Source organism: Arabidopsis thaliana, chromosome 3, assembly GCF_000001735.4.
Source record: "Arabidopsis thaliana chromosome 3, partial sequence".
In the NCBI taxonomy this organism is placed as follows: domain Eukaryota; kingdom Viridiplantae; phylum Streptophyta; class Magnoliopsida; order Brassicales; family Brassicaceae; genus Arabidopsis; species Arabidopsis thaliana.
The window spans coordinates 16,463,016-16,490,274 of NC_003074.8; the positions used below are offsets into that span (position 1 = coordinate 16,463,016).

Below are 27,259 nucleotides of genomic sequence, written 5' to 3' on the forward strand. Positions count from 1 at the left end.
AACATGGAAACAAAAACAATCAGTCTATCGACAAAATCAGTAATTTCGGAATCAATAAAGTGATAAAACGATTTTGAAGTATCCAAAGTGATGACACCTCAAAGGAGTAGCTTTATGCTTCCTTCGTTTTCACATTATCGTCATCAAGTTACTACAACTTCTTCCACTGTGTCAAACTCCTATAATTGGAAACTGCATTGAAGCAATGTGTTTCAGTAGTAAAAGAAATGCATATAACATAAAGTATTGTTAGAAAATCTTGAGTGAAGGAATGAAATACATATAAAAACCACGAGTGAAGCAACAGTTGGGTCGGTCAACAAGGGAACATAAGACGCATATACTATTATTTGGGATAAGTGTTTACATCATCTTATTCACTTTCAGTTTTGTGTTTACACAAGACAGTTTTAACAACCAAAAAAATCTGGAAGAAATAAATGATAGTTAAATGTCTTGGCAATAAATTTTAAGGAATTTCGTAATACATTTATTACTATTCGATGTATTAAAATTTTCATTTGTCTTAGTTTTTAAAAGTATACTGTAATTTGGTTGGAAAAAATTTCTAAAACCTTACAGGTTTTATTGCCTTGCACGCAACAAATTATGAGATTGAGAATCTGAGAGGCCGACTTAGGCCTTTTGATTTATTTTCTTGAAAAGGAAAAACAAAGGGTTTATTTATCTACCTGGTATATCTTTATTTTTCATGTTCACTAAAGGAAAAATAAAGTATTGACAACAACTAAGAAAATGATATTATTTTCATAATTATTTCGTGAGACCTTAATTTTTTTCTTTGTTTGTAAAGAATGTTAGACGTGAATAAAATAAAATAAAATAAAAAAGTTTATAAATAATTAAAACGGTTTGAAAATCCAAATCGGAAAAGAATATGATCAAAGAGTTTTGGAGGCTTTGATTACAAATGTTTCCTAATAGTTTTTTTAAAGTTTGAAAACCCAAATAGAAAGAAAATGGTCTATTAATTCTCCATATAGTTAAAGAATAAAATCTAAATTGGAGAAAACGGTTTATTAATTCTCCAAATATATTATGAATTAGATACATTTTCTTTTAATATTTGTTTTTGCTTTACTAGCCTTCTTTGTTTAAATGTCAATTTTAAATTTATATTTATCATTCTGCCTTTAACTTATTAAAAAAAATATTTTCATATGCCTATATAATAGTTAAATAATGTAAAAATATTAGATTTTTTTTAAGAAAAGTTATAAAAAAATTATAACCCCTACAATAATGATTTACGCCACTACTTACATCACAATTTTTGCTATTCCTCTTCTTTTTTTTTCCTGTAACGTGACGAGTGAAGTAGAGAAAAACTTAAGTGTGAGTAAGATTCCTGGGATGAGAATTGTGGAAGGTGAAGTCGTGTAAGTTGATGTAACACAGGTCTCGGATCTTCAAGCATAAAACTACTTAATCATCAACTTGCGCAAAATATATCTTTATTATAACACATATGTATATATCAGCAATGACAAATATAACCAAAAAAAAAAAAGAATAGATATTTTACAAAAAGAGGTTGAAATAACATTGTGGTGACAAAAGCATATATCTTGTGTATAGTGGTGATTTGCACAAACAAAAAAGAGTTCATAGGTTTGTAAACTATAGTGTATTGACTTAGTTAATCAGGGTCGATACCGACTAATCTTTTCGGATGATTATTCTAATTCTGATGATTAAATTTTAAGTTTTTGCAGCTTCAAATTCTGCATAACAAGAGAATAATGATGGAATCATAGATATAATGTTGCCAATATTTGCAAATTATTGTACTATGTTCAACAATGATCAACATATTATTTATGGAAAGAGGGAACTTTATCTTTAAATTTTAGTACTAGTATGTAATTACATTTAATGAAGAAAAAAAAAACAGTCCAACCGCCACATGTTAAGATTCTGGCTAATATTTGTTTTGTAAACAATTAACATACACAATAGAAAAAAAAATCAACAACATTAATCAGTCATTAACAACATTATTTGCCATCGTTAATCGCATTTTGGCTGGTGATACACGCCAATATATAAGCCATTATAGTGCATTGATTTGTCCATGTCTAAAGGATTCTTCTATCCAAACACAATTTTATACGCAAAGATTTGAATTAAAGCAAGGATTTGGACAGAATGTACGCAAAAGCAAAACGAAATAGCTAGCGTTCACACAAATTACACACTGTCTTTGTCTCTGTCTTTATCATAACCGAATTAATTGCAATTGCGAAAATTTATGTACATATGTATAAAAGAAATTAAAGATCCTAATATTTCGGTAGGTACGTGTATCCATCTTAATTTAATTTTGGTGTCTGAGTTTTTTAAAACAAGAGCAATCATATACACACTTTTCTTGAAAGAACAAGTGGGGTTTATCACAGTATGAAACTATAAAAAGAAAGCAAAAGGAAGTCCTGTGAGTGGCTACAAATCAAATTAAAGGTTTTGAATTAGGTATAATATATTACTCAATTTAGATAGAATGTTTTGAAGAAAAGACATTGTGAGTTTTCGTAAATAAGGTTGTGTTTTCATCTGGCATAATATTCTATAATATAATATCTATCCTAAATCATACGTAAAATCCATGATATTTTGAAAATTCACATATGACAAATGAATCTCAATATTATGAAAATTATATTCACTATTTTTTATATATAAAAATAATAATCGTATTAGTCTTAAACTAAATCTCTACAAAATAGCTATCTACTTCTTCTTTTTGACACATAAGTGAAAAAAAAATTTTCGTCTGAAAATTTATAGTTAATTTTATTATCAGTTTTGGTCTATTTTTTTTTATTATCCAGTCTGAAAGTTTGATAATAACAGTTTGAAAAATATTTTTTTCTATTATCCTAAGAGTCCGAAAAATATAAAGATGATTTTCATTGATTCTAGCGACCATTACCTTTTTCGAGGTGGCAAACAAAAAATAAAAAATTGACAAATTTTTCATTTTTGTAAGGCAAATTGTAAATAAATTCAAATTCTTTTAAGAAATTAAATAAGTAACTTTATAATATTTTGATCCACAGTTTGTTTAGTAGACTAACAAACCAACTATATAAATAAAATCATCGTTTCTTGAATCCCATAAACCCAAAATTGTAAATAAAACAAAATGCTTTTAGGATACTAAATAAGTAACTTTTTAATATTTTTGATCCACGATTTGTGTAGTAGACAAACAAGGCAACTATATAAGTAACATCATCGTTTCTTCAATCCCATAACCCAAAAATTCTCTCACAGAAAACCAAAAAAAAAATGGACTCCAAAACAACTTTTCTCACATTTCTCCTCTGTATTTTCATTTTCTCTCATTTTTCACCCTCAACTTCCAAATCTCTGACAGAAAAGCCCTTATCTTTCTCACCGTCGGCGAGTTTGCCGACTCTCACGGCGGAGAGACTTATCAAAGGATTCAATTTGATGCCTACACGCGACGTCAATGTCATCGATGAAGAAGGTTCTGAGGCTCCGAGACTGGTCGAGAGAGCATTCGATTTGCCGGCGGCGGTTGACCGTCGTGGCTCCGGTGGTTCTCCGTCGGTTCAAGATTTTGGTCACCATGCTGGTTACTACAAACTCCCTAACTCAAAAGCAGCAAGGTAACTTCCATTTGCTTGTACCGGAATTAAACCGGTTCAATCAATCCGGTTTACTTTAGATTTTCTTCTAACCGTTTCATCCGGCTTCCTAGTTCACAATTGTTTTCACAAATATAGACCAAGCCGGTTTAATTTAAATTTTTCTCTTAACCGTTCTAATTAGTTTGGTACACATTGACATTTGAACTCAACCGGCTTCTTAATTCTCAATTTCTTCTCAAAGAGCAAACAAATCCGGTTACTTTATGATTTTATATAACCGCTCAACCGTTTTAGTAATATTTGGAACCGTCTCGGTTAACTTCGGTATTATGACTAAACCGAGTTTTTCTATTGCTCAATTTCTTTCTCAGGATGTTCTACTTTTTCTTCGAGTCAAGGACGAACAAAGCCGATCCAGTGGTGATTTGGCTAACCGGTGGACCAGGTTGCAGTAGTGAACTGGCTCTGTTCTACGAGAACGGACCGTTCACCGTCTCTAACAACTCATCTCTTTCTTGGAACGAATTTGGTTGGGACAAGGTTGGTTAGAAAAAAAAATGGTCAACCAAAACACGTTTTCTCATATCTCAACAAGAAACCAAATTATTCTCAACCACTTTATTTCAATTTTAATATTATAGGCATCAAATCTAATCTACGTGGACCAACCGGTAGGAACTGGTTTCAGTTACACATCGGACCAAAGCGATCTTCGTCATGACGAGGATGGTGTCAGTAATGACCTTTATGACTTCTTACAGGTTCGGTTTCAATTCTTTCCTCTGTTTCATCACATTAAAAACATGTTCTTGACGTGACACATTTTCTTTGCAGGCGTTTTTCAAAGAGCATCCACAATTTGTGAAGAATGATTTTTACATTACCGGTGAATCCTACGCTGGACATTACATTCCGGCATTGGCTTCACGTGTTCACCGTGGAAACAAGAACAAAGAAGGAACTCACATTAACCTTAAGGTAAAAAGAAAAAAAAAAGTCCACATTGATCAGACATTTTGTGTTTTGTCTTTAAACCAAATATGGTTTATATCAGGGTTTTGCGATCGGTAACGGTTTAACCAACCCGGAGATTCAATATGGTGCGTATGCGGATTACGCGCTAGACATGAATTTAATCACACAGTCTGATCATGATAACCTCAACCGTTATTACGCAACTTGTCAACAATCTATCAAAGAATGCAGTAATAAACAATCTCTCAACTTCTTTTTATTACAAAAATGATAGTTTACTTTAAGTTTGTGATTTTGTAATGAAATATGTTTGCTTTCTTTATGCGGTTTCAGGCGCGGATGGTGGTGAAGGGGATGCGTGTGCTTCTTCTTACACTGTCTGCAACAACATTTTCCAAAAGATAATGGATATTGCTGGAAACGTAAACGTAAGCATCAAAACTGGAATTGAATTAATCTCTTTTACTTGTTTATTCTTGAAATAATAGCTAACAAGATTTTTGGTCTCTCTGTTTTGAAGTATTATGACGTGAGGAAACAATGTGAAGGAAGCTTATGCTATGATTTCTCGAACATGGAGAATTTCTTGAACCAGAAATCGGTGCGGAAGGCATTAGGTGTGGGAGATATCGAGTTTGTGTCTTGCAGTACAGCGGTCTACGAAGCAATGCAGATGGACTGGATGCGGAATCTTGAGGTCGGGATTCCAGCTCTTCTTCAAGATGGAATTAAGCTCCTTGTTTATGCCGGAGAATACGATCTCATCTGCAATTGGCTCGGTACTTTTCCTCGCTATATCCAAGTGTATGCTGACCATAGTTACATCTCCGGAAAACTGTTTAAGCTGAGACTGATTGAGTATTTTTTCCTTCGTATATAGGAAACTCAAAGTGGGTTCACGAAATGGAATGGTCAGGCCAGAAAGAGTTTGTAGCAGCAGCGACAGTTCCATTCCACGTAGACAACAAAGAAGCGGGTTTAATGAAGAACTACGGTTCACTCACTTTCCTAAAGGTAAACCGAACAAAAATCGAGAAACTGAACATATCTCTATCGATATTTGTCCCTAACCTAATCGAAATCGGGAAAACGTTTTATAGGTCCATGATGCTGGACACATGGTTCCGATGGATCAGCCAAAGGCAGCATTGCAAATGCTTCAGAACTGGATGCAAGGAAAGCTCAGTACACCCACTGGTCGGACCGCTCATCAGTAAATCCAAATTCCGAACCGGCTGAATTATTATGTATTTAGGAGATCAATATTTTACTTTTAAGAAAAGCTAAATAACATATACTTGTGAATTATTTCTATCAATACACAGGAAACTTCATTGTTAATTTCTAACCATCATATAACCAAGTCACTACATGAGTTAGATTCGAACTCTATCATCTAAAACCTGATAAATACTTGATTCATTGAACACTCTTATCAGCATTATATGTCACAGAGATTTGACTATTCCAATTTCCAAGTTACACATAGCGAATCTATCACTAGAGAAGATAACACATAAAAAACAAAGATTGTGAATTCACCGATGACCCTCAAAAGAACGATCACGATACTCATCATCATCATCATCATCGTCAAGAATGAGTGTAACACCATTGTTTCTAAGAGAGTTAATAACAGCCCATACCTTAGTTCGACTCTTAAACCCTTTCTTTTCGATTTCTTTCTTGACATCAGCATGTATTCCTCTTCCTTGCCCATCCTGAAGCCCTTCCACTTTCAGCCTCATTGCTAAAACCTCTCCTACGATAGCCGCCGCCTTAGCATTGCAAGTACGGCCACACTCTAGGGAGTTCTTGATCGTGTGCTCTACGGTTGAAGCTGTCGTCACTATTCTCCCGTTGTTTCTGTCCACTACGTTTGCTGTTATGTACTTGATCGACATGAACAGCCTTAAGACGTACCTTTTCAAAACTGTCATTTGCTTCTACAAAAACACACAACAAATACTCAACATTGTAAGCACTGAAAAAGAGAAACTTGAACCAAATTCTTTATCTCTTTTACATTAAATTTCAATTTTGGTGTTTCGATGTTCGATGTTTTTAATGGATCACGTGAAATTGAGATTGATAAATCGTTCCAATCAAATATAATCACTACAAACAAAAGTATGGATATAAAGCTCGTAATTTGCGTTAGTTTTAGTTTAACCCCCTTTGAAATGAAGCTTCTCTACTAATTAATCTCTCAGAGGAATTTCGTCGAACACCTTACATGCAGCAATTCCAGCCAAGAATATACTCAAAAGCTACTAAAATTTCAAAATTAAAACTGAAATGAGAAAACAATAACACAAAGAAAGAAGCTAAGACACGAGGAAATCAACAATTCGTAGCACAAAAGCAAAATCTCTGTCTAGATAACATAAGACAACAAATCGTAGAAGAGAAAAAATTTTACGAAAATTTTTTGAACTTTGGTTGAACTTACAAGTTAAGGGGGATTGAACTTGAGCTAATCAAGAAGAAACGTTGCGACGAGAAATCACCAGAGCGCCAAGATTAAGGAAGGTGGACGAGTGACGACGAAGAAGTCGGTATAAACGAAGCGGGTCGGGTTTTACACCAATAACCAAGTATCCATGTTGTTTTACTTGGTCCAATCGTAATGGGCTTTTAATTTGGGCTAAAACCGGTACAGCAGCAACGTTATTTATCAGAGAGCATCTCCATTCGTGAGATACTCCATGAGTACATCATAATATATTATTAATATTTTTATGTTTAATTTAAGTAGAAAAACTTATACTAAAATTGTACTTCCATTAGTGAGATACTCTTATAAGTATCTCATTAACATTAACATATTATTATATGTTTTTTATATTAAATTTAATATCTCTACAATACTTTTAAACATATCAATTATTTATTTTTACAAATTATATTATTAAATAGTTTTATTATTTTTAAAACCATAATTAAACATAATTAAACATTACTTTACATACAAAATCATAATAAAAAATATATAAATTAAATATAAAATTACATATAAAACTATGATAACATAAATTAAATAGAAAAAATATATAAATTAAACAGAAATTACATATAAAACCATGATAACATAAATCAAAGCTAACTATATTATCTATTATGGTTTTACTCTTCATTTGATGATGCACCAAACTTTTGTCATATATGCTCAACTAGGTCATATTTTAGTTGTTGGTGCATACCTCTATCACGAAGTCGAATTCGATTGCCGAGAATATTGCAAAATAAAAATAGAAAATTTTAAATGTTTGTTTTCTAATTAAAAAAAACTATTATATTTATAAATTATTATTATGTTTAATGCTTAACTAACACCAATTAAATAATATTCGTATATAATTTAAACATATACATGATAGAGCTTGTTATATAGATAATTTAATTTTATGAATTTTAAAAGTAAAAATAAAAAAAATAACAAACATATAAAGTATTTAATTGATGTTATAAAGTATAAATGATTTTATTTATAACAAAAAAAAGAAATTAATAACAAGATGACATGTGGAAGAGAGAGAAGGTTTCTTATTTCAAAAACGATTCTGAGAAAAACTAATTAAAAAATATTATTTTCATATTTTTGATTTATTTTTAATTTGGAGTTTTTCAATGAGAAACCATAGATGGAGATGATCTAATAATCATCTAAATTGTTGGTTGACTTTTTGAATTTCGGACAACTTGTACTACTAATACTTGGCTTTTCAAACTGTCATACTATTTTGTCTTAGTATAAGTAAATTTTAGAAATTAGCACAAGTAAACACGATTACAAGTTGTAATATACTGTATCATCACAAAACATGAAGGCTATTAATATGAGAGTAGAGAACATAATTATAATATCAATCTTCAAAATCTATTCAATTAAGAAAACAAAAGAACTTGAGTTTCAGTACAACAAAACATTTGTTTCTTAAAAGAGAAAGAGCAAAAACAGAAGTAAGAGAGTCGATCTACGAGTCGGCGATGGTGACCTCAACCTCAACACCAGGTTCAATGGTGATGGATGTGATTTGCTTGACCACATCAGGAGAGCTGAAGAGATCAATCACTCGCTTGTGCACCCTAAGTTCAAATCTGTCCCATGTATTGGTTCCTGTTTACAACACCAATAGTTAAAAGAGTCTCAGCCAATGTGAAGAAGATACTTGAAGTATTGAGCACAATCACATGTTCTAAGATCTAAATCCGCGACACTTTAGGAACGGTTCCCAAAACTCAAGCTCTAGTGTTTTTGAAGACATAAAAGATGAGAGAACCAGAAGTATACCTTCACCACAGGGAGCTTTTCGGGTAGTGATCTTGAGAACCTTAGTGGGCATTCTCACTGGTCCCTTGACTCTAAGTCTCTTGTCCTTAGCTCCACGAACCAAATCAGTGCACACTACATATATCATTTGCAGCAACAGAGCAAAAACATTTATTCAGTATTCAATAATTGGAACATCTCTCAGATAGCCTCAAAATACTCTAATGTAACCTAAGACTAGTGCAACGCATTTCCCTAGAACTTAGAGAGGTGATTAAGAAAAGAAGTAAAACCTTTCTCAAGGTTCTTGACATTCTTGGAGGAGAGAGTAATCCTGATCTTGTGAATCTGCTCGAGTGGCTCTTCCAAACCAGCCTTTCCTGGTTTCATTGGTTGATACGCTGTCGCCATATTTGCAGAGAGACGAACGAAGCTCGAGTCGACGGCGGATAGCTTTTTGCTTCAAGAGAGCTCGAATTATAACCTAAGAAGACGTTTTATGTAATATAAAAACCCTCATTTATATGGGCTTGTTGGGCCCAACCAATATAAAGCCCAATAACTACAGCTATGTTTGCTCTGTTTGTTTTCTTTCATATTCCAAAAGTGTTTGATAAGTACTTGGGCCAATATGGGCCTTGTTATTTTTAGATGGGCTGCTATTTTGTTAGCATGTTCATCTCTGTATTTAACATTGGTTTGTCAAACAGAGGAAAGAAGATTGGTTCTTGCAGAGAATAATAATACGTAGGAAGGAAACAAAAAGTTGAGATCAAAAAACACATTTGTCTCTTAAAGAGATACGGCAATTAACAAGAGGAAGTATGGTTAGTAGTAAGATACTTTGTTATGTACATGAAGTGAAAAAACGTAGAATGTTGACTCTAGGCTTAACTAATTTACAAGCAGAGGAGTGAGTAGAAGACAAGAGGTATAAAGGCATTGTCTAACTGCGCCGTGTAAGCTTCCAACATCCCGGTGGCTGTCACAGCCACCAGAAGCGACCACCATCCTTGACTTAGTATATAACCCATTGATGCTAATATTGGGACCAGAACAAAGCACACTGCCATCATCGATGTTATTCCCGCTGCTGTTCCTTCAACCGTTTTCTCTGTTCCGCAACACTCATGACCATATTAGTTTCCGATGAAAACAGAAGTTGATATTTCGAAAACAAAGAAAAGAAATATGCTCACTTCCTGTCTTGCTCCATCTCAACACCCCATATTTGTGACCAACCATCGATGCCTGTAAAGCAAGAATGTTTATCAAACACAAGCCATTCTGAATTTCTGAGTAACGTTACATTGGAAGAGACCTAAGCTTACCATTGTATCTCCAATTCCTAGGCTGAGAATTCCAGCAAATGGAGATAAGGCTCGGTCATTGAACCCAGATGACATCCAAATCGGAAGCGCACACCCAAGCAAGAGTGAGAAGTGGCTATAAAATAAGACATAATATAATCAATGGTTATACAAACCAAACAACAATGTGATAATTCTACACTAAGTTTTCCCATCCATGGTTTAAACAGTTTTGGCATACCTGACAATCAGATGCTCTGAGTCACGATGGTCAGTGAAAGCATTCATGAATTGATGTAAAGGCTCTCCAAGAGGCTGAATTCTCCATATCTGGTTTTCACAATGAGTATCTTGCATTAACCCCATCGAAAGCAATGAAAAATAGAAGGAGATTTCTTTCAAAAGAAGGGAGCTTACTCGAATGATCTCCAATGCAACAAATACTGCCAATGCTGCACCAAATGCTAGATCGAGAAATTTAGGCTGAAATGAAATGACATGAAAATAGTAAGAAGCTACTAGAGGAGCAGGCTAACACATACGGATTTTCTGAATAGTGAAATAAGTTTTTATTGATCACCAGTTACCTGTAAGACAAGAGCTGGCAAGAACATTAAAACAGCCATCAGATGGTAGTACTTCCGAAGCAAGATTCTCTCAACCTTGCTACTCCTCGAGATGTTATAAAATCGTGAGACAGACACAACGATCAACAGAATCCAGTAGATACATAATGAAAGTCTCTTCAGAGGTTCAGAAAAGACAAATGTGAGCACCCTGCAATAGAAAGAGTATTGTTGGATACAATCTTAGCATGTGGAAGTTATTGTACAAAGGATCGCTACCGACGCTGAGAGGACAAAAGATAAGTAATTGATAGTAGAGATTAAGTACCATAAGAAGGGATGCTGGTTGAAATCGTGTACAAACTGCATCCAAGAAGGAACAGCCACGACCATAAAAAATAGAAGTGAAACAAAGAATAAGACAGATTTTGCAGCATCACTGCAGTTTCTTTGTCGAGCATCTCTCTTTCTCAAAGAGCTTTCATATATATGCAGAACAAATCTAAACACCATCGGGAAAAGTAGAAGGCCCAACAGTAGACCCTGAGAAGGAGACAGGTAAGTTGTTATGAAGTAATACAGTAAAGGCTATTCTGCATTTACTTTCTATTTCTTATTATGATACCTGAACGATTATGCCGGTTTCCGTTCTCTTTATTCCATAGCTTATTGAGACAAGATCCACAGGTATCAATTTCTCAAAAATCTGTAACAGTCATCATACCAAAGTTATAGAAACAATGAAAGCAGACAAGATTGAAAAACTGACGTATTCTAACCTTTGCAATTGTGCATGCCAAAAAGTCGCCAAAATAGAGAACAAGACCACTGGTCACAAGAAGTGCTTCCCCTATAAAAGTGGCATTAGTTGGAAGGTGAAACAGAAACATGTGGAATCAAAAGAGTAAAGTTTCAATTGAATCAAGAGTTCCATAGAGACAAGACCATTTCATGACTGCGAACAAATTGTGTAAAAGGGATATGCTGAAAGCTATACAACTAAAACAACTACTTAACCCAAGTCATGAATAGCGTTGCAATTACCTATCGAAGCACACGATGGGAAAGTGCAAAGCAAATGTCGAATCAACTTCACAGCTGCAAGTCCATGAAATAACATCCACAACATTTTCAATGACGTATTCAAGCCTGTCCGAGATAAAGAACAAACTGTAGTCAAACCAAGCGAAACAAAAACAACTCAAAACCCCCCAAAAAATATCTTACCAGTGTGTGAAATCATGGAAAGTGAAACAAAACATGCTACTCCATACAACACTGTCCCAGTCAAGCTAACTCTCGTAAGCCAAATAGACGATGACGACAAAGATTCATCTTTTCTCACTTGTGACATAATCACTGATAGATATATAAGTATAGCACAACAACTAGCCGATGCTGCCCAATACTGCATTGTCACATGTGCAAGCTCTACACAACAAACAAATCAAACCATGTTAATGATCTAAATACTAACATTAGCCCAATACAAAAGCTGTGAAAGTTACCATCTTGTTCAGCTTCATGGATTGAAATAGCTCTTGAAAGCTGAACTAACTTAGATATCATAACAGAAGGAAGTGTCACAGCTCCTAGTAATATCCCTGAAGACGCACCGCGTCTACAATTTTCCAAAACAAACACATCTTCAATTGAAATCTTCTTCCCAAAAGATTGAAACTTTATTGATTCTGAGATCGGAATTTTGAAATTAGATTAAGGGTTTTTCACCTGGAGCTGAAATGAGAGAGAAGAAACGGAGAAGTCTCGACGCGGATCTCGACGAGGAAGGCGGAGAGAGAGAGGAGGAAGAGGGAGAAGCCATGGGAGATAAGTGATAAAGGAAGAGATAAGAGAATACGAGAAACCACGACGAAAACTACAACTCTCTCTCCCGTTACAAACGACGTCGCCGTCGTCTTCATCGCCGGAGAAGATGATGATTTCGCCGGAGATTCGTTGTTTTAAGGCGCGATTGTTTATTCTTGGTGGTTTGTTGTTTTATTGGGCCGCCAACAAAACGTGACTTGTATGTAATTGGGCCCACGAAACACGGTTTGGCACGGACTTTAAGGTCACGCTAATTTTCCACGTAATGATAAAAGTCAATTTGTTCGGTTTGATTCGGTTTGTTTTGGTTTAATGTCGGTTATTGAAATTAGATTTTAAGCCGTTGAGAGAGACTTTGTGAAGAAGAAGATAACGAAGTCATGAGGATGAGAGAAATGATAATTCTTCTGTTGTGATGGAGCTTAGTCTCATCAAGCTGCAATCTTTTTCGTTCCCTTCTTCAGTTTCAAGTAAGCTGAACAAAACCCTAATCCTCGATTTTGTTTTGTTTTCTCTCGGAGAGAATTTGACGCAATTCTATGAGCTTTTGATGGTTTTTGACCTGAGAAATTTGACGGGCAAAAAGCAAAACTTTCTTGGTATTTCTGATAATAATTTGAGTAAAAGCATTTATGACAATCCAATTTAGAGATATTTCGAGTTTGGGTCTTAGATTTGTTTGATTCCCTTACTTCTGAATTAAGAATGGAGCTTAGAGTCAATTCTCTTAGTTCTCAAGTGATGATTTCTTACTTAACACTCTATTGTCTGATTTATATTAGCTTATAGGACAAACATTGTCTTGACCATATCACTCTTTTAAGTTAGAAACTAAAAATGCTTATTCATAGAGTCTTTACCTCTGGATATTAGTTAAGTTTTCATTGTTGATTTTTGTTTGTAGGTGTGAAGGATGTGAGGTTCTTAAACCTTGATTTGAAATCCTCACATCAGAGAGCTAAGAGATCATCAACTGTTGTTCCTGCTTTAGCTGAAACAGCTGTTTCTATAGCGATTGCAGCCACGGTTGTTGGTACTGCAGCTACTATTCTTGTTAGGAGAAATAACAAAGCCTCCGAAGAAGCCGAGGTTAGTTGTTTTAGTATATGATCTATGCCGGTTTCTCTAGGTTTTACTGATATCTGCATTGCTTGTTTTCCTCTGTGAACTGAATTACAGGCTTCTATGAAAGAATGTGAAGCTTGTCTCGGTTCAGGAATATGTCCTGAATGCAAAGGTGAAGGATTTGTATTAAAGAAACTATCAGATGCAAATGCTGAGAAAGCAAGACTTGCAGCTAAAAACATGGCCACGCGATATACAGCCGGGTAATTAATTAACTCCCTCGGTGTTCTTTCGCTCCAATCTCATCGATATTCGTTCATTGATTGTCGATAAACACACATTCTTAGGCTTCCCAAGAAATGGAGCTATTGCACTAAATGTTCTTCCACGAGATCTTGTATGATATGTGGTGGTAGTGGAAAGACAAGCATCTAGCTCCTTACGCAGAGTTTACAAGTACGTTAAACTCTTTTCTTCAGAAACCGATTCAAAGGTTTAGCATAGCTTTCTTGTTTTGTTTCATTTATGAAAGATTCTGCAATGTTTGAAAACTTTCATACAACTTTAAGTTTTACATTTGCAATCTTCACCTGTCATACTAGTTAAGTTGCTTCTTACTCTTTCCAGATTCTTTAATGTGATCTGTTTCTGAGACGTAAAGATTACTAAAGTCAATTGCTTCTTCTTAAGGTATGACTAGTTGTGCCTCAAAACACTCTTCTCATTTTCAGTATTTGATCGATTTTGTTAAATCAATAATATGATCTTGGAAGACTTTTAAAGACACGGCTTGTTGATAAAACAGAGAGAAAACTGATGCATAAGTCTTATATCAAACGACATTGTACATCATGAGCACCGAGCTCACTGAACCTCACTTATCAAGTCAGGATCTTACTCGGTACATCTCTCATAAGAGGAACATAAAACATGCAAACATAAAGCTAAGTTTGAGGGTTATTTATATGTGGAAAAAGATGTAATGTGACTATCCTTCACTAGACATGAGCCGGAGATCCGGTTTCCGGCGTTGGAATATCAGCCAACATCGCCTTGCGGCCTCTCTCTGACCGGCTGTTTTCAGCAAATTTAATGCTTCCTTCGTGTAGTCCTAAGCTCTTCTCTTCCTCTGTCCATTCCGCTCCATAGTAATGCTCTTCCTTTGATTTCTCTCCATCTTGTGATGGCCTCAAGAACATGCTTCCCCACTGCGGAAAATGTATAAACGCAACCGGAAGAGAGCACACAACAGCCATAACGCCCATCAACGATAGTCCTTCCGCCGTACTAAACCTCGAGGAAGAGAAGAAAAGAAGTTGAGTAACTCCCGACCCAAAATTTCCACCAGCACCAGTTAATCCCGAGATAAGTCCAAGAGAACGGCGGGAAACAAAAGGAGCAACACCAAAGAGAGCTCCACAAGCAGCTTGTGTGCCCATGGAAAAAAGCATCATGGCTAAGATAGCTATAGGTAGTGAACTAGCACGACCAAGCCAGATGCAAAAGAGAGCTCCAACAGTTTGTAAGATCCACAAGATCCATAACCGTCCCCTCATACCGAAGAGCCGTGCAGCTACATCTGAAGCGTAGCCACCAAAAGGACGGGCAAAGAAGTTTGCCATACCAAAGCTGGCTGCTATAATACCAGCTGTGTGAAGCGTAAGGTTAAACCTATCGTAGAAGTATCCAGATATAACGTTGTTGATCGTTAATTCAACTCCCATAGAAAATCCATAGAGCATGAATAAGATCCATGTTCTATAGTTTTTCACAGCGAACCAAAAGACCTATTAAACAAAACAAAATTGTAATTAGAACCACATGCATTATTGCTAGTATTGTCCTAAAAATATTGATCATGTTTAATATATTACCTTGGAGAATTTGTCTTTAGAAACTTGACCACTCTTTTGGAGAGTACTGAGGTTACCATCGGGAAGATCTTGGCCGAGAGTGAGAACGAGAATACCCATAACTATCTGAAGAATGCCGGGGATGAAGAAGGCGAACCTCCAAGCCGTGAAGGGAGTGGCTCCGGTGAGTTTGATGACGTGGAAGACCATTGGCATTAGTAGCTGAGTCACTCCTCCTCCCATATCTCCCCACCCTCCAGCACATCCGTTAACGAGTCCGATAATCTTTCCAGTGAACATAACACTCGTCCAGTACTGACATGATACGAACGTTGCTAAGCAAAAACCGATCATGAACCTTACGGCTAAGTAGCTTCCCGCGTCAGCTACGAACGACATGGAGAAAACTGCTGGAGCTGTAAGCATAAGTGAGAAGGCGGTTCCATAACGTGCCCCTAGAAGGTCACATACAGCACCCATAGCGAGTCTCGAGAAAATGGCGCCGGAAACTGATGCAACTCCAGCATTTCCGATGTCGGTTTTGGTCAGGTCGAGATTGTCGCGAATGACGGGGACTAGAGGTGCGGCTGCGAAGGTGGAGATGAAGCAAGTGAAGAAAGAGATCCATCCTAAGTGGAAGGCTCTCATATGTGGTTTAGCGAATGATAGTGGTTTGAACACTTTTGCCCTATGTTCGGAGTCCACTGGTAGGGCAAACTTAGCCGTTGGATCGTTTGTTCGGACGGCTTGAGATGAAGGGACATCTTCTTGGACGGAGAAGGAGAAGACTTGCTCCCTTGCCGTGACTCCATGCAAGGAGGTTCCAATAGAGCCGTCTTCATTAGAATGGTTGTGAGCCATTGATCTTTAGTTCAAAGAAAATGGGAGAAGTTAAGAGAGAGAGAGAGAAGAGACTTTAAACGTTGAAGAAGGTTTTCTTCTTCTTTGTGGCCTTTGTTGTTTTCTGTTTTTGGTGTAAGTTGGAGAAGATGAGTTGCATAGTATTTATAGAGATTTTTGGTGGGTACGGTTAGGTGGATCCAATAATAAGAGTTGAATAATACTACGTGAAATGAAATGAGCGATGGCTTTTTGTTTTAATTTTTTTTTTGGTGAAATAGTATTACGAAATTTATTGGTAGAAAACAATCAATATGTAAAGTCTCTTGTACATTTTAGATGTAGTCTCTTTGTAGGTTTTTGCAAACGTTTTCAATAGCAAAAAAAAAAAAAAAGTCCTGATTTATTTATATATTTTGTTAATAAACTGTGTTGAGGGTCGAAGATAGTATATATTTTCTCTAACCGAATTATCAGAAGAAAAATTACGAAGGATAAGAGAAAGTTCACGTATAACCGAATGATCAGAAGAAAAATTACGAAACGATAAGAGAAAGTTCACTAGCTTTTCTTTATCTTTAATCTTTCGTAGTGCAAATATCAAAACGGACAATTTGACACGAAAAATCTATACCGAACTGCATCATATAACATATATAAATAACATTATTATGAATGGCTCTCCTAAATTTTATCTAATTAATATCGGTTAATAAAAAAAAAAAGTCCACCGCTCCAAAAATAGTTCATTCGGAAAAGAGAATATCCTATTAGAACTAAGCATATGTGTGTTTTTGCATAATGCAAATTACGTGCTCCATTTACTATTAAAATGTTTATAACTTAACTTAATTAGAAAATACGTTTCATTGACTACTTGTACCATATCTCTATCAAGTCGAAACATTATATAACTTTATAGAATTAACTATTACGTACGAATGGAATAAAATGCAGAAGAACAACGTGTCTCTTTCACCGCCGGCTTAGCGTCCATTTTGCGCATCCGTAGCTAATGTACAACATGCATGTGTCTTACCTAATGCATTGATGTTTCCAGCTTACTATAATATTTTGAAAATATTGTTGATCTTTTTGTTTAATGGTTATACTTATACATTATATATAAATATTGTTAATTTACGAGAATATCTTCTTATTCTTTTTATTTTTTTGTTATAGAGTCATCTAAGTACAAGAATATCTTTATGGAGAGACAAATGTTTGACATTTGACATCAACCAAAGGTCAATGAGACTATGAGATCGTACGGTTCATTGTAAAAAGCTCATTCTTCTAAAAATAATTGCAGTTTGTCTTTTGTGTATTCCATGTGGTCGACTCATCAAATTAATTTTACTTTTGGAAATAGTTGTATCAACTTTATTCAAAAATTCATTTTTTTTTTTTTGCTTTCAATTACCCAATAATACCATAAGATATGAAAATCTCTTGATCTTTATTTATTTTTGGGGGTTTAAAACAAGGTCGATCATTTCTTATTTGGAACGTAAACTCATATTTTAGAAAAAAAACTAAAATTGCAGAGAGCAAAATTTTGGCAACCAAAAAGAACGAAACAAGTAACATCAGCTTTTGAAAGTTATCAAATGAATTGAATGTAGCGATAAGTTATCTTTCTTACATATTCCTCGATCCCCGTACCATCTAGATAATCTTTATTAATTAGTTTGTTACACACTATGTCACTATATTGAATATTAAAAACTCAATTTGTTTTTTATGAATAGCCTAATAATTACTATAATTTTAGTTAGTCCATACAGATTGATGCATTTGTTAAAAAAATTTATATCATTTTGTCATTTATTTAGTTTAATAGTTTGTAGTGAATTATAGGTAAAGAACATGTTTCTTTAATTCTTTTGTCTTCTTTTTTTTTGGTGCATTTTACGTAACCAAGTAAAGAAAAGTCCTATCTTTATAGGTAAAGAAAATTCCAATAATGCGGGATAAGTCAAACAAAAACTCGTAACCATTGATCTTTCATCGGGATGGTCTTTGACTTGTATAAAGTGTACGTTTTTCTCTTAAAAGTAGTTGCAACTTGCTAGATTTCTAGTGATATTATATTCGATTCAAAAAGCTAATGCACAACAACAAGATCTAACTAATTTATATCACATTTGACAATGTTATCAAAAACATACATATAAACCATCGTTAGCTCCAGTATTTTAGAGAAAAACTTGGTTGTTTCACGAGATTTCTAGCTAATTGTCCTTCTAGCATAAGCTAGTGAAATATATATTCCTATATTGTAAAAGTTTCAAAAGTGATCCTGTAAATCTACATATATTCATGTTTAATATATGGTCTAAAGTGTTATTTTATTTATTTTTATCAGACAAAAAAGGTCAGCTACTTACAAACTTTTGATAATTCATAATCGCTGCTTATATTGCGGCAAGTTTCACGTCATTATCAACGTGGGGATGATTCAGCAGAAAACTTAGAAAAGTGGGTTGATGCTTATCGTCGTGGTTTCTGATAGGCGTACTTTACATTAATGATAATCTCTTGGACTTATATTAATAATTTCAAAGTCGTACCTATGACTTGTACTATTTAATACCGTACAGATCACAGCTGTTTCTTATGCTAATGACGTGGAAGATGTACGGGCAGCTGACTATGATCCAACACATCTGAAATTGATACACGTCTCTTTTTCTTGCCAACTTTGTACTTATGTGTATACATAGATCTCTGTACTTTTTTGCTGCTTCACATGTTAATGTTAGGTACACTTTTCGTAGATCACTGTAAAACTTATTAAACTGATTTTATGTTAAACATTGTAAATTAATTAGTTTGCGTAAGATCTTTTGCATAATATAGTTGCTTAGGAAGGTTATAAAATCTTTCAGCTCATGTTATTTGCCCCTAACTTCGGTGGCTATGCCTAGAGATTTTTAGGTTATATAAATACAAACAATGGTTTTGACCAGTATTTTCTGTACTACTTTAGAAATTATTAATCACAAAAACGTCACTAAAAACCTTATTTCAGTTTTTTTTTATTCCGTTATTTTATACTATTTTAATATCACTTATCATTTTCTTATCTGTTAAAAAACTTGTACCGTTTTCTAATTTACGAATTTAATCTAAATATTACAGAGAATATGTAATTACAAATATATATTTCATAAACATAATTAACATGCTAGAATGGGTATGAATTCATGTTTGTTGGTCCATCATGTCATGGTAGTCTAAACTAATCTAACACTTTGATCATGGTCAATAAAGTATAAAACTTAAAATATATGACTATTAGTTTGACACCAAACCAATTTAATTACAGTTGTTTAGTGGTTGATCCTTGGGTGTTAATTATTATTCTTGCTTCGGTTTTGTATCATTTCTTTTAAGAAAATTATCATGATTTAAAAATGTATCTAAACTTTGAAATTTTGAACAATAAATCAAACAAAAGTGGATGAAAAAAGAGTTCGAATAGCGATATTTTCTGGTTAAAGAAACGTGTACCATGCGACATAAGAAGAGAAGAAGAAAAGTTCCCTTCTATGTATGCATGTAAGCAAGCTGTATGATACTGTGCCATTTTGTTTTTGAAGTCCAGCCTATTTAGTAGACAAAAAAAAACATAAAATTATGAAAGTAATTAACGTTCCATTTATTTTTGAGAAGTCTTGCGAAAATTGACTAGTTAAAGAATAATAAGTGCTATATATGTCTATGGTTATGCTGTGTAGTACCTTTCCATTGAGGAAACAAACAACATTATTTTCTTTTTTATTATGGTTAATATATATATATATATATATATATATATATATATATTATTGTGTAATGACTTTCATAATCATAATTATGATGACTTTCACATGGCAAGTTGTGATGGAATACGGGTCACAATTAGAGCACTCACATGTAAGTGTCTTAATTGGACGATGACTCGATTAAACTAAATGTTGAACCCCTTAATGTTGCTATGTCGCATGAATATTTATTCTAACATAAACGGATATTATTATTATTGAAACCGTTAATGTTGCAATTAGTTATTGAAACCGTTAATGTTGCTATGTCGCATGTCGCATGAATATTTTACAAACATTGGAAGGACATTACTATTTAAAAAACATGTAAACTTGATCACTTAAACTGTCATTGGCTTATTGCAATAGGCATCTTGTATTATTTTTTTTGTTATTTATAACGTTTGATCGATACATTTTATCAAAGTATCGTGTCCCATTCTCAAAATATCTCTATCATTCTAGTCTTCCAATGGCTTTCATTGCAATGCCGTATATTAGCGAGATTCGCCTCAATTACATTAACTATTTCCAGCATAAATAGTTATATTACGTTTAAATTAAACCTAGAAAGTGACACAATATTGACACTAGCATAGCAAACGAAATTACATTACATATGTCCTAGTCGAAAGTAAAAAATTTATAGAGAAAAAATAATAAATATGAACATAAGTATCTAACTAGCTCTTTTTTTTCCTAAAATTAAAGAACAGAATATAACAAAATCAAAGATTCCAAATTATATAATCGAAAGAAACCACAATTTAAAATTCTTGAAACGTTGACAATAAACGTTATAATCACTCACCAGACTTTCGTTTTAAACAATATGAGTTTATGCATCTGCAGCACCGTTGCCTGTAAATAAAGGACAACGCGATAAGTGTAGCAATCAAGCCACGTTTGTTGACTTTGAAACGCGTAAGATACGCGAGACAAGCTAAGTAAGTACATATCAAATACAAAAGATAACCACTTGGTCTTATAAAATAGTCCTCTCTACGGATCCATACTTTATTATTGTATTTACCGTACAGATCATCATCATCATCTCCCACCTTTTTTTTTGGTATGAAATTCATTTCCCACTTTTCAAAGCCAAGTTGATGTTGCTCGTTAAAGCTAATAGAATGATCCATAATATATATTTAGAAGTTATTTGTATTGCCGTACGAGAATGTAACTCTGGTACGTAGAAGCGTATCAAGTTGATTATCATTTCTTCTCATCTTACAAAATATTATTTTAGTAATATGTATTTTATTCTATTTTTTCTTGTAGATTTTTTTTATTACATTTAACCGAAGAATCAAGATCGTATTCAATGATTTTTAATTTTATCAATTCATATAATTTCACAAAAAGATGCTATAATTTATGTTTATATTAATTGGTTCTCGAAGCGGTTCATTTACTACAACAAAATTTTTGTACTGAGCGTTATATGCTAAGAAATAAATTTCTTAAAGTAGACGGAAATAAAAATAATTAGAATAATAGAGTCATCAACGTTCTTTTTTTTTTTCTTGCAAAACAAAGTTTTTTCTTGTCTACAAAATTATAAATAATGTAAATACTAAATAGTGATAAATAAAAGAAGTAAATTGTGAATAAATTAGAAATAAAGTCGAATATAAGTGAACCCACGATGAATACAGACAGGTTCAGTCATAGATCATACGTGGGGAGATATAACTTCTCGACTCAGTAACCAAAAACAAAGAAGAAAAGCAAGATAGTCAGAAGCTCTTATCAAATGAAACTGAAAACCATGAGTATTATAATGACCGTACAGATCATGCATTTTATATCTTTATCACAAAATACAGCCTGTCTTTGTAATTATGTATTAAGCATATTCTGATCCCATCTAACTTTCCAAAGCAAAAAGACTAAACAAGATTTATCTCTCCTTTAATTTCTTTTTCTCGTTGTAGAGAAATAATTTATTTTCCTGAAAACTTTTGTCAACTTTGTGACATTTATGAAATCAAAAGTCAAAACTCTTCCTATGATTTTTTTTTATTTTTCGACAGCAAAAACATCATATTTTATTAAGCTTGTTAAAAAGTATAGAAATACAGCAAAAACACCACCGCAACTAAAAAATTCATGTGAAAATGTTTGTTAACTAGATTTTAACCCGCGGTACACCGCGAGAATAATTTATTTTTTAAAGTTAGTATACATAAAAGTTTATAAATTATATTTATCTATAAAATATTTTTATTTTATAGTTTATAATTGTTATTAAGTAACTTCCTGCCAAACCCGGTCCGCCAACCCGTCCCGTAAAAAAAATATTTATTTTATTAATGTTGATTTTATTTATGATATGTTTATGAATTATTATCTAAATATTTTTTAATTTTGTAGTAATTAAATGCTATCAAATATCTCTGCGGTTTGATAATTATAATCGAATTATTATAATAATGGAGAAAAGCAATATCAAAAATGATAATTTTGTAGTAATTAAATGATATTAAATATTTTAAAAGTTTTATTTTAGTAACTAATCGTGTGTTAATGTGGAGAGATTTAGGGAAGATTGTCAAATCTCAAATATTAAATTCGAAGATTTTTTTCTAATTATCAAAAACAAACATTAAAATCTAGTGACAGCCATTGTAAATAAGTCTCAACTACATGATTTATTTCACAAAATGGCTTCAAAAATGTATATGTAGATAATTAGTTCTCAGGTTATAACCTACTAAATGGATTAAAATCGGATTAGTCGTTGAAGCATCTATCTAATGGGCCATACGTATCGGCCCATATAAACCAACAACCACTAAGAAAGGATCGTCCTCGGGTGATGAAGAGGAAGCAACCAGAGTACTCCTAGCCACCATCATAAATAAAACATTTTTGATTTCTCAAGACTTTACTTAAAAGAGGGCAAAAATGCTTATTTTCAAGCCTCGTTTTGTTTTATATACTAAAAAGAGAGCAAAAATATTCCAACGATCTCTTTGTTACTCACATAGTTTGCTTTTAGGGTTTACGCTATTCAGCAACCACCTAGTATTACCAAGAATAATATATGGTAAAGACGAGACATTAGCAAATACATATTTAGAATAGAAGGTACGAACGAGTGAACGAAAACAAAGACCATTATTCATAATCATTATTACATCAAAAGGAATAGAACAACAGCATAAGAGGTAGTCTTATTATTACAATGCACAAACTCAGAATTTCAAACCAGAGTTTTGAAGTTTCTCTTGAATGATCATGTCGATTTTGTTCTCCATTTCAGGAGTCAAATAGTTCTTCCAATCACCAACTTCTCCTTTACGGAAAAACATTTTGTTTTCTCTACCAGAATTCAATTTTCCGGTCTTATTGATCTCCAAACTGCTCAGATTACGTAGAGAACAAAGATCGATAATCTCATCCACCGATCCGCTCTCTTCTTCTTCCTTAGTAAAAGGACAACCTAAGAACTCGGCAAATTTCTTGATCTGGTCACGAGGTTCTGCTTTCATCTCTTCAAACTTCATAAAAAGCACATGGTTTGGATCTTCCAAGCTTCCTCTCCAATAGCTTAAGACATGATCCCAAAAAGGCCCGAAAATGCTGACTCCCCTACAAAACATCTCAAACGTATCCTCGAAACTGCTTATTATTTTTTCATCGGTTTGTTTCTTAGTAAAGAAATGCCAATATGAAACCAATGTGTCTTTTACGTTTCTAGATATATACACAATTTTACAAGTAGAACCTTTGAGACCTTCTTGCAACGTATGTGACGGCACGTGTGTCGAAAACAGCCTCGGAGATGATGAGAACTTGGTAAGGTCAGGATTTTCGCTACGTAGATAGAGATCTATCTCAAAGTAGGGTACAAGAACGTGTGGATTATTAGAAAGAAGAGGATGATCATCATCATGAGAAGGCTGTTTTGATCTATGAAGGAGTGCGAATGTAAGCGCCTTGAGCCAAGTGGTGCCGCATTTAGGGAACGAAGCAACGATGATATCGGTGTCTTGAGGCTTGAAGCTTTTCTGGAAATTGAGGACAGCTTGAAGAACATTGTGAGTATACCAACATCCTTGATACTTGCAAATAGTTTTCCCAGTGAAATCTTTGTCTGAAGGAAGTGAAGAGATTAGAGTCTTTGTTTCTTCGTTTAGGTCTTCAATTCTCAAGTTCATCTCCATCTTTTTCACATCCATTACAAACAATGATTCTACTATATATAACATCATCACTATGATTTGTATTGTTTTGCAAAATGCAGCGTTTTCAACCAACATTAGTTTGTTTATTTGTCAATAATTGTGGTAGCTAGGATTTGCTACGGTAGTAGTTTTGTCTGCTTATATTTTTAAAATATGTTTTGATATAATTTGAGTGATGACTTGTGTGTAGTAAGAAGTAACTTTTGTTATAAATGTGATGATTATCCATCATGTTACTTCTTTTCCAAACAAAATAGCCTCCAAACAAATGAATAATATTATCTATCTCTTTTTATAATTTTATTAGTTATTTGGGCATCAAGTTTTTTTACTTTATAAATACATGTAAGAAGAAGATAACATACGTATGTGTGTGAAGTAATATAAGCTTCGTCTCTTTACTCTTTATATTTCTTTCTTATACACACAAACAATAGAATAATATTATTTTCTTTTACGTTATATTTTACAACAGCTTTATATTTTTCATCTACATTATGATTTGTGTTATTTGCGAAATACAGCTTTATCAACCAACATTGATTTGTTTATTTGTCAATTATTGTGGTTGCTAGGATTTGTTATCGTAGTAGTTAGGACTTTTTTGTCTGCTAATTATCAAAAAACAATTATTCGATATAATGTCAGTGATGACTGTGTTTTATAGTAGTTTACATTTTTACCAAAGGATTTAAATAGTAACAACAACGAAATCTGCGGAAAAACTATTTTGGATTTAACAACATTTAATGATGATATTTTTTAGCAGAGTTTGGCAAATGATCAAATTATTTAAACAACACGGTTTGTTGAACTTGAAACATCATGCAAAATTCTTACAAACATAATTTATTGAACTTTACTTTTAGTTGAATTGGGGAAGTTAACTTAAAATTATAGAAAGTCAATCGTAATTATTGTGGTAATAGATATCTATAAAGATCATGGAGAAGGAAGTCTCGTGTATTGTGTATCTAACAGTGTCAGAAAGAATTGTCCATGGTAAAATCACTATGTAAGTGTTTTCATTATTTACAATAAATAAAAAATTCGGACGTTTTTAAAAAAATTGTTTTGATAACTAGTTTCATAATACCAAAATAGATCAAAACACTAGCCTAGCAACCTCCTAGTGTTAATAATATATAATATATTCAAGTCCAAAACTTTATAAATACTTCAATACAAAGTATAATATGGTAAAGACGAGACATTAACCACTATATATGTAGAATATATAAGGTAAGAACGCTTACACGAGAGCATACAGAAGGAATATAACAACAACATAAAAGGTAGTCTTATTATTACAATGCATTAAAGAAAAGCTCAAAAGCACACAAACTCAGAATTTCAAACCAGAGTTTTGAAGTTTCTCTTGAATGATCATGTCGATTTTGTTCTCCATTTCAGGAGTCAAATAGTTCTTCCAGTCACCAACTTCTCCCTTACGGAAAAATGTTTTGTTCTCTCTACCAGTACTATGCAATTTTCCGGTCTTATTGATCTCCAAACTGCTCAGATTACGTAGAGAGCAAAGATCGATAATCTCATCCACCAAGCCGCTTTCTTCTTCTTCCTTAGTAAAAAGACATCCTAAGAATTCGGCTAGTCTCTTGATCTGCTCACGAGGTTCTTCTTTCATCTCCTCAAACTTCATAAAAAGCACATGGTTTGGATCTTCCAAGCTTCCTCTCCAGTAGCTTAGGACATGGTCCCAAAAAGGCCCGAAAAAGTTGACTCCCCTACAAAACATCTCAAATGTATCCTCGACACTGCTTATTATGTTATCATCGGTTTGTTTCTTACAAAAGAAATGCCAATATGAAACCAATGTGTCTTTTACGTTTCTAGACATATACACAATTTTACAAGTAGAACCTTTGAGACCTTCTTGCAATGTATGTGACGGCATGTGTGTCGAAAACAGCCTCGAAGATGATGAGAACTTGGTAAGGTCGGGATTTTCGCTACATAGATAGAGATACATCTCAAGGGAGGGTGAAAGAACGTGTGGATTATCAGAAAGAAGTGGATGATGATCATCATGAGAAGGGTGCTTCGATCTACGAACGAGTGCGAATGTAAGCGCCTTGAGCCAAGTGGTGCCGCATTTAGGGAACGAAGCAACGATGATATCGGTGTCTTGAGGCTTAAAGTTTTTCTGGAAATTGAGGACACCTTGGAGAATAGGCGGAGTATACCAACATCCTTGGTACTTACAAACATTTACCCCAGTGGAATTTTTGTCTGAAGGAAGTGAAGAGATTAGAGTTTTTGATTCTTCGCTTAACTCATCGTTTCTCACGTTCATCGTAATCTTTTTCTCATCCATTACAAACAATGTTTTTTTTTTGTTGATGTATTCTTAAGCGAACATCACTATGTATTTTTGCAAATCGAAGCATTTCCAACCGAAACTAATTTGTTTATTTATCAATTATTGTGGTAGCTAGGTTTTGTTATGGTTACTACTTACCAATAACAAAGGATTTGTTATGGTACTAATTAGGAATTTTTTGTCTGTTTATTTTTTAAATAATATATTTTGCGATGAGTTCAGTGATAACTACAAAATAAGTAATTTTATATGTTTATCAAAAGGTCTAAAACTATAAAGTAATGTATAATATCTTCATTATGACATGTGTTGTTTGCAAAACGCAGCAATCTCACCCGAAATTAGTTTGTTTATATGTCAATTACTGTAGTTGCTAGGATTTGTTATGAAAGTAGTTAGGATTTTTTTTTTTTGCTTGATATCATTTCAGTGATGACTATTTTTTATGGTAATAAGTAACTTTACATTTTTATCAAAGGATTTAAATAGTAACACCAAAATCTGCAGAAAAGTTATATTTGAAGTTAACAACAATTTAACGATGTTTTTTTAGCAGAATTTGG

The 27,259-nt window shown here is 33.6% G+C and overlaps 8 protein-coding genes across 18 annotated transcripts; 2 read left to right on the forward strand and 6 right to left on the reverse strand.

Moving 5' to 3' along the window:
• The first annotated feature begins 3,128 nt into the window (after positions 1-3,128).
• Positions 3,129-5,974, forward strand: scpl48 (serine carboxypeptidase-like 48). The gene is made up of 9 exons (NM_114370.4): positions 3,129-3,656; positions 4,010-4,178; positions 4,280-4,399; positions 4,473-4,616; positions 4,693-4,843; positions 4,947-5,041; positions 5,134-5,392; positions 5,494-5,627; positions 5,714-5,974. Exons 1-9 carry the CDS (start codon positions 3,313-3,315, stop codon positions 5,828-5,830), a joined length of 1,533 nt encoding a protein of 510 aa, NP_190087.1. The 5' UTR covers positions 3,129-3,312; the 3' UTR covers positions 5,831-5,974.
• Positions 5,946-7,248, reverse strand: AT3G45020 (Ribosomal L18p/L5e family protein; the record flags this gene model as incomplete). Of its 4 annotated transcripts, none has more annotated exons than NM_001339188.1 (3): positions 7,066-7,184; positions 6,845-6,883; positions 6,152-6,559 (listed from the first exon to the last, which is right to left on the reverse strand). In NM_001339188.1, the coding sequence occupies exon 3, from the start codon at positions 6,551-6,553 to the stop codon at positions 6,152-6,154; it is 402 nt and encodes a 133-aa protein (NP_001326157.1). In that variant the 5' UTR covers positions 6,554-6,559; positions 6,845-6,883; positions 7,066-7,184. The 4 variants fall into 4 exon arrangements, with proteins under 4 accessions (NP_190088.1, NP_001326157.1, NP_001326155.1 ...); NM_001339187.1 differs by having other exon boundaries at positions 6,845-6,886; NM_114371.4 differs by lacking the exon at positions 6,845-6,883 and having other exon boundaries at positions 5,946-6,559; positions 7,066-7,248.
• Positions 7,249-8,345: 1,097 nt separating this feature from the next.
• AT3G45030 (Ribosomal protein S10p/S20e family protein) lies at positions 8,346-9,394 on the reverse strand. Its single transcript, NM_114372.6, has 3 exons — positions 9,180-9,394; positions 8,908-9,021; positions 8,346-8,733 (listed from the first exon to the last, which is right to left on the reverse strand). Exons 1-3 carry the CDS (start codon positions 9,295-9,297, stop codon positions 8,591-8,593), a joined length of 375 nt encoding a protein of 124 aa, NP_190089.2. The 5' UTR covers positions 9,298-9,394; the 3' UTR covers positions 8,346-8,590.
• Positions 9,395-9,522: 128 nt separating this feature from the next.
• AT3G45040 (phosphatidate cytidylyltransferase family protein) lies at positions 9,523-12,815 on the reverse strand. Of its 3 annotated transcripts, none has more exons than NM_114373.4 (13): positions 12,494-12,767; positions 12,271-12,383; positions 11,990-12,193; positions 11,807-11,911; positions 11,542-11,612; positions 11,388-11,468; positions 11,091-11,305; positions 10,784-10,973; positions 10,614-10,679; positions 10,438-10,526; positions 10,218-10,332; positions 10,086-10,137; positions 9,523-10,000 (listed from the first exon to the last, which is right to left on the reverse strand). In NM_114373.4, the coding sequence occupies exons 1-13, from the start codon at positions 12,685-12,687 to the stop codon at positions 9,786-9,788; spliced, it is 1,710 nt and encodes a 569-aa protein (NP_190090.2). In that variant the 5' UTR covers positions 12,688-12,767; the 3' UTR covers positions 9,523-9,785. The 3 variants fall into 3 exon arrangements, with proteins under 3 accessions (NP_190090.2, NP_001325870.1, NP_001325871.1); NM_001339190.1 differs by having other exon boundaries at positions 9,615-10,000; positions 11,807-11,860; positions 12,494-12,815; NM_001339189.1 differs by having other exon boundaries at positions 9,523-10,137.
• Positions 12,816-12,941: 126 nt separating this feature from the next.
• On the forward strand, positions 12,942-14,509 carry AT3G45050 (uncharacterized protein). 4 transcript variants are annotated; one of them, NM_202657.3, is made up of 5 exons: positions 12,942-13,062; positions 13,497-13,681; positions 13,772-13,920; positions 14,005-14,113; positions 14,285-14,509. In NM_202657.3, the coding sequence occupies exons 1-4, from the start codon at positions 13,008-13,010 to the stop codon at positions 14,090-14,092; spliced, it is 477 nt and encodes a 158-aa protein (NP_974386.1). In that variant the 5' UTR covers positions 12,942-13,007; the 3' UTR covers positions 14,093-14,113; positions 14,285-14,509. The 4 variants fall into 4 exon arrangements, with proteins under 4 accessions (NP_974386.1, NP_850657.1, NP_190091.2 ...); NM_114374.4 differs by having other exon boundaries at positions 12,951-13,062; positions 14,005-14,150; NM_180326.3 differs by having other exon boundaries at positions 14,005-14,509.
• A 36-nt stretch (positions 14,510-14,545) lies between these two features.
• Positions 14,546-16,544, reverse strand: NRT2.6 (high affinity nitrate transporter 2.6). The gene is made up of 2 exons (NM_114375.5): positions 15,532-16,544; positions 14,546-15,444 (listed from the first exon to the last, which is right to left on the reverse strand). The coding sequence occupies exons 1-2, from the start codon at positions 16,369-16,371 to the stop codon at positions 14,656-14,658; spliced, it is 1,629 nt and encodes a 542-aa protein (NP_190092.1). The 5' UTR covers positions 16,372-16,544; the 3' UTR covers positions 14,546-14,655.
• Positions 16,545-23,258: 6,714 nt separating this feature from the next.
• AT3G45070 (P-loop containing nucleoside triphosphate hydrolases superfamily protein) lies at positions 23,259-24,469 on the reverse strand (the record flags this gene model as incomplete). 3 transcript variants are annotated; one of them, NM_001339191.1, is made up of 1 exon in its annotated part: positions 23,259-24,469. In NM_001339191.1, one exon carries the CDS (start codon positions 24,428-24,430, stop codon positions 23,363-23,365), a length of 1,068 nt encoding a protein of 355 aa, NP_001327291.1. In that variant the 3' UTR covers positions 23,259-23,362. The 3 variants fall into 3 exon arrangements, with proteins under 3 accessions (NP_001327291.1, NP_001327292.1, NP_190093.1); NM_001339192.1 differs by having other exon boundaries at positions 23,268-24,360; NM_114376.2 differs by having other exon boundaries at positions 23,268-24,334.
• A 1,093-nt stretch (positions 24,470-25,562) lies between these two features.
• On the reverse strand, positions 25,563-26,767 carry AT3G45080 (P-loop containing nucleoside triphosphate hydrolases superfamily protein). Its single transcript, NM_114377.3, has one exon. It carries the CDS (start codon positions 26,688-26,690, stop codon positions 25,701-25,703), a length of 990 nt encoding a protein of 329 aa, NP_190094.1. The 5' UTR covers positions 26,691-26,767; the 3' UTR covers positions 25,563-25,700.
• Between the last annotated feature and the right edge of the window lie 492 nt (positions 26,768-27,259).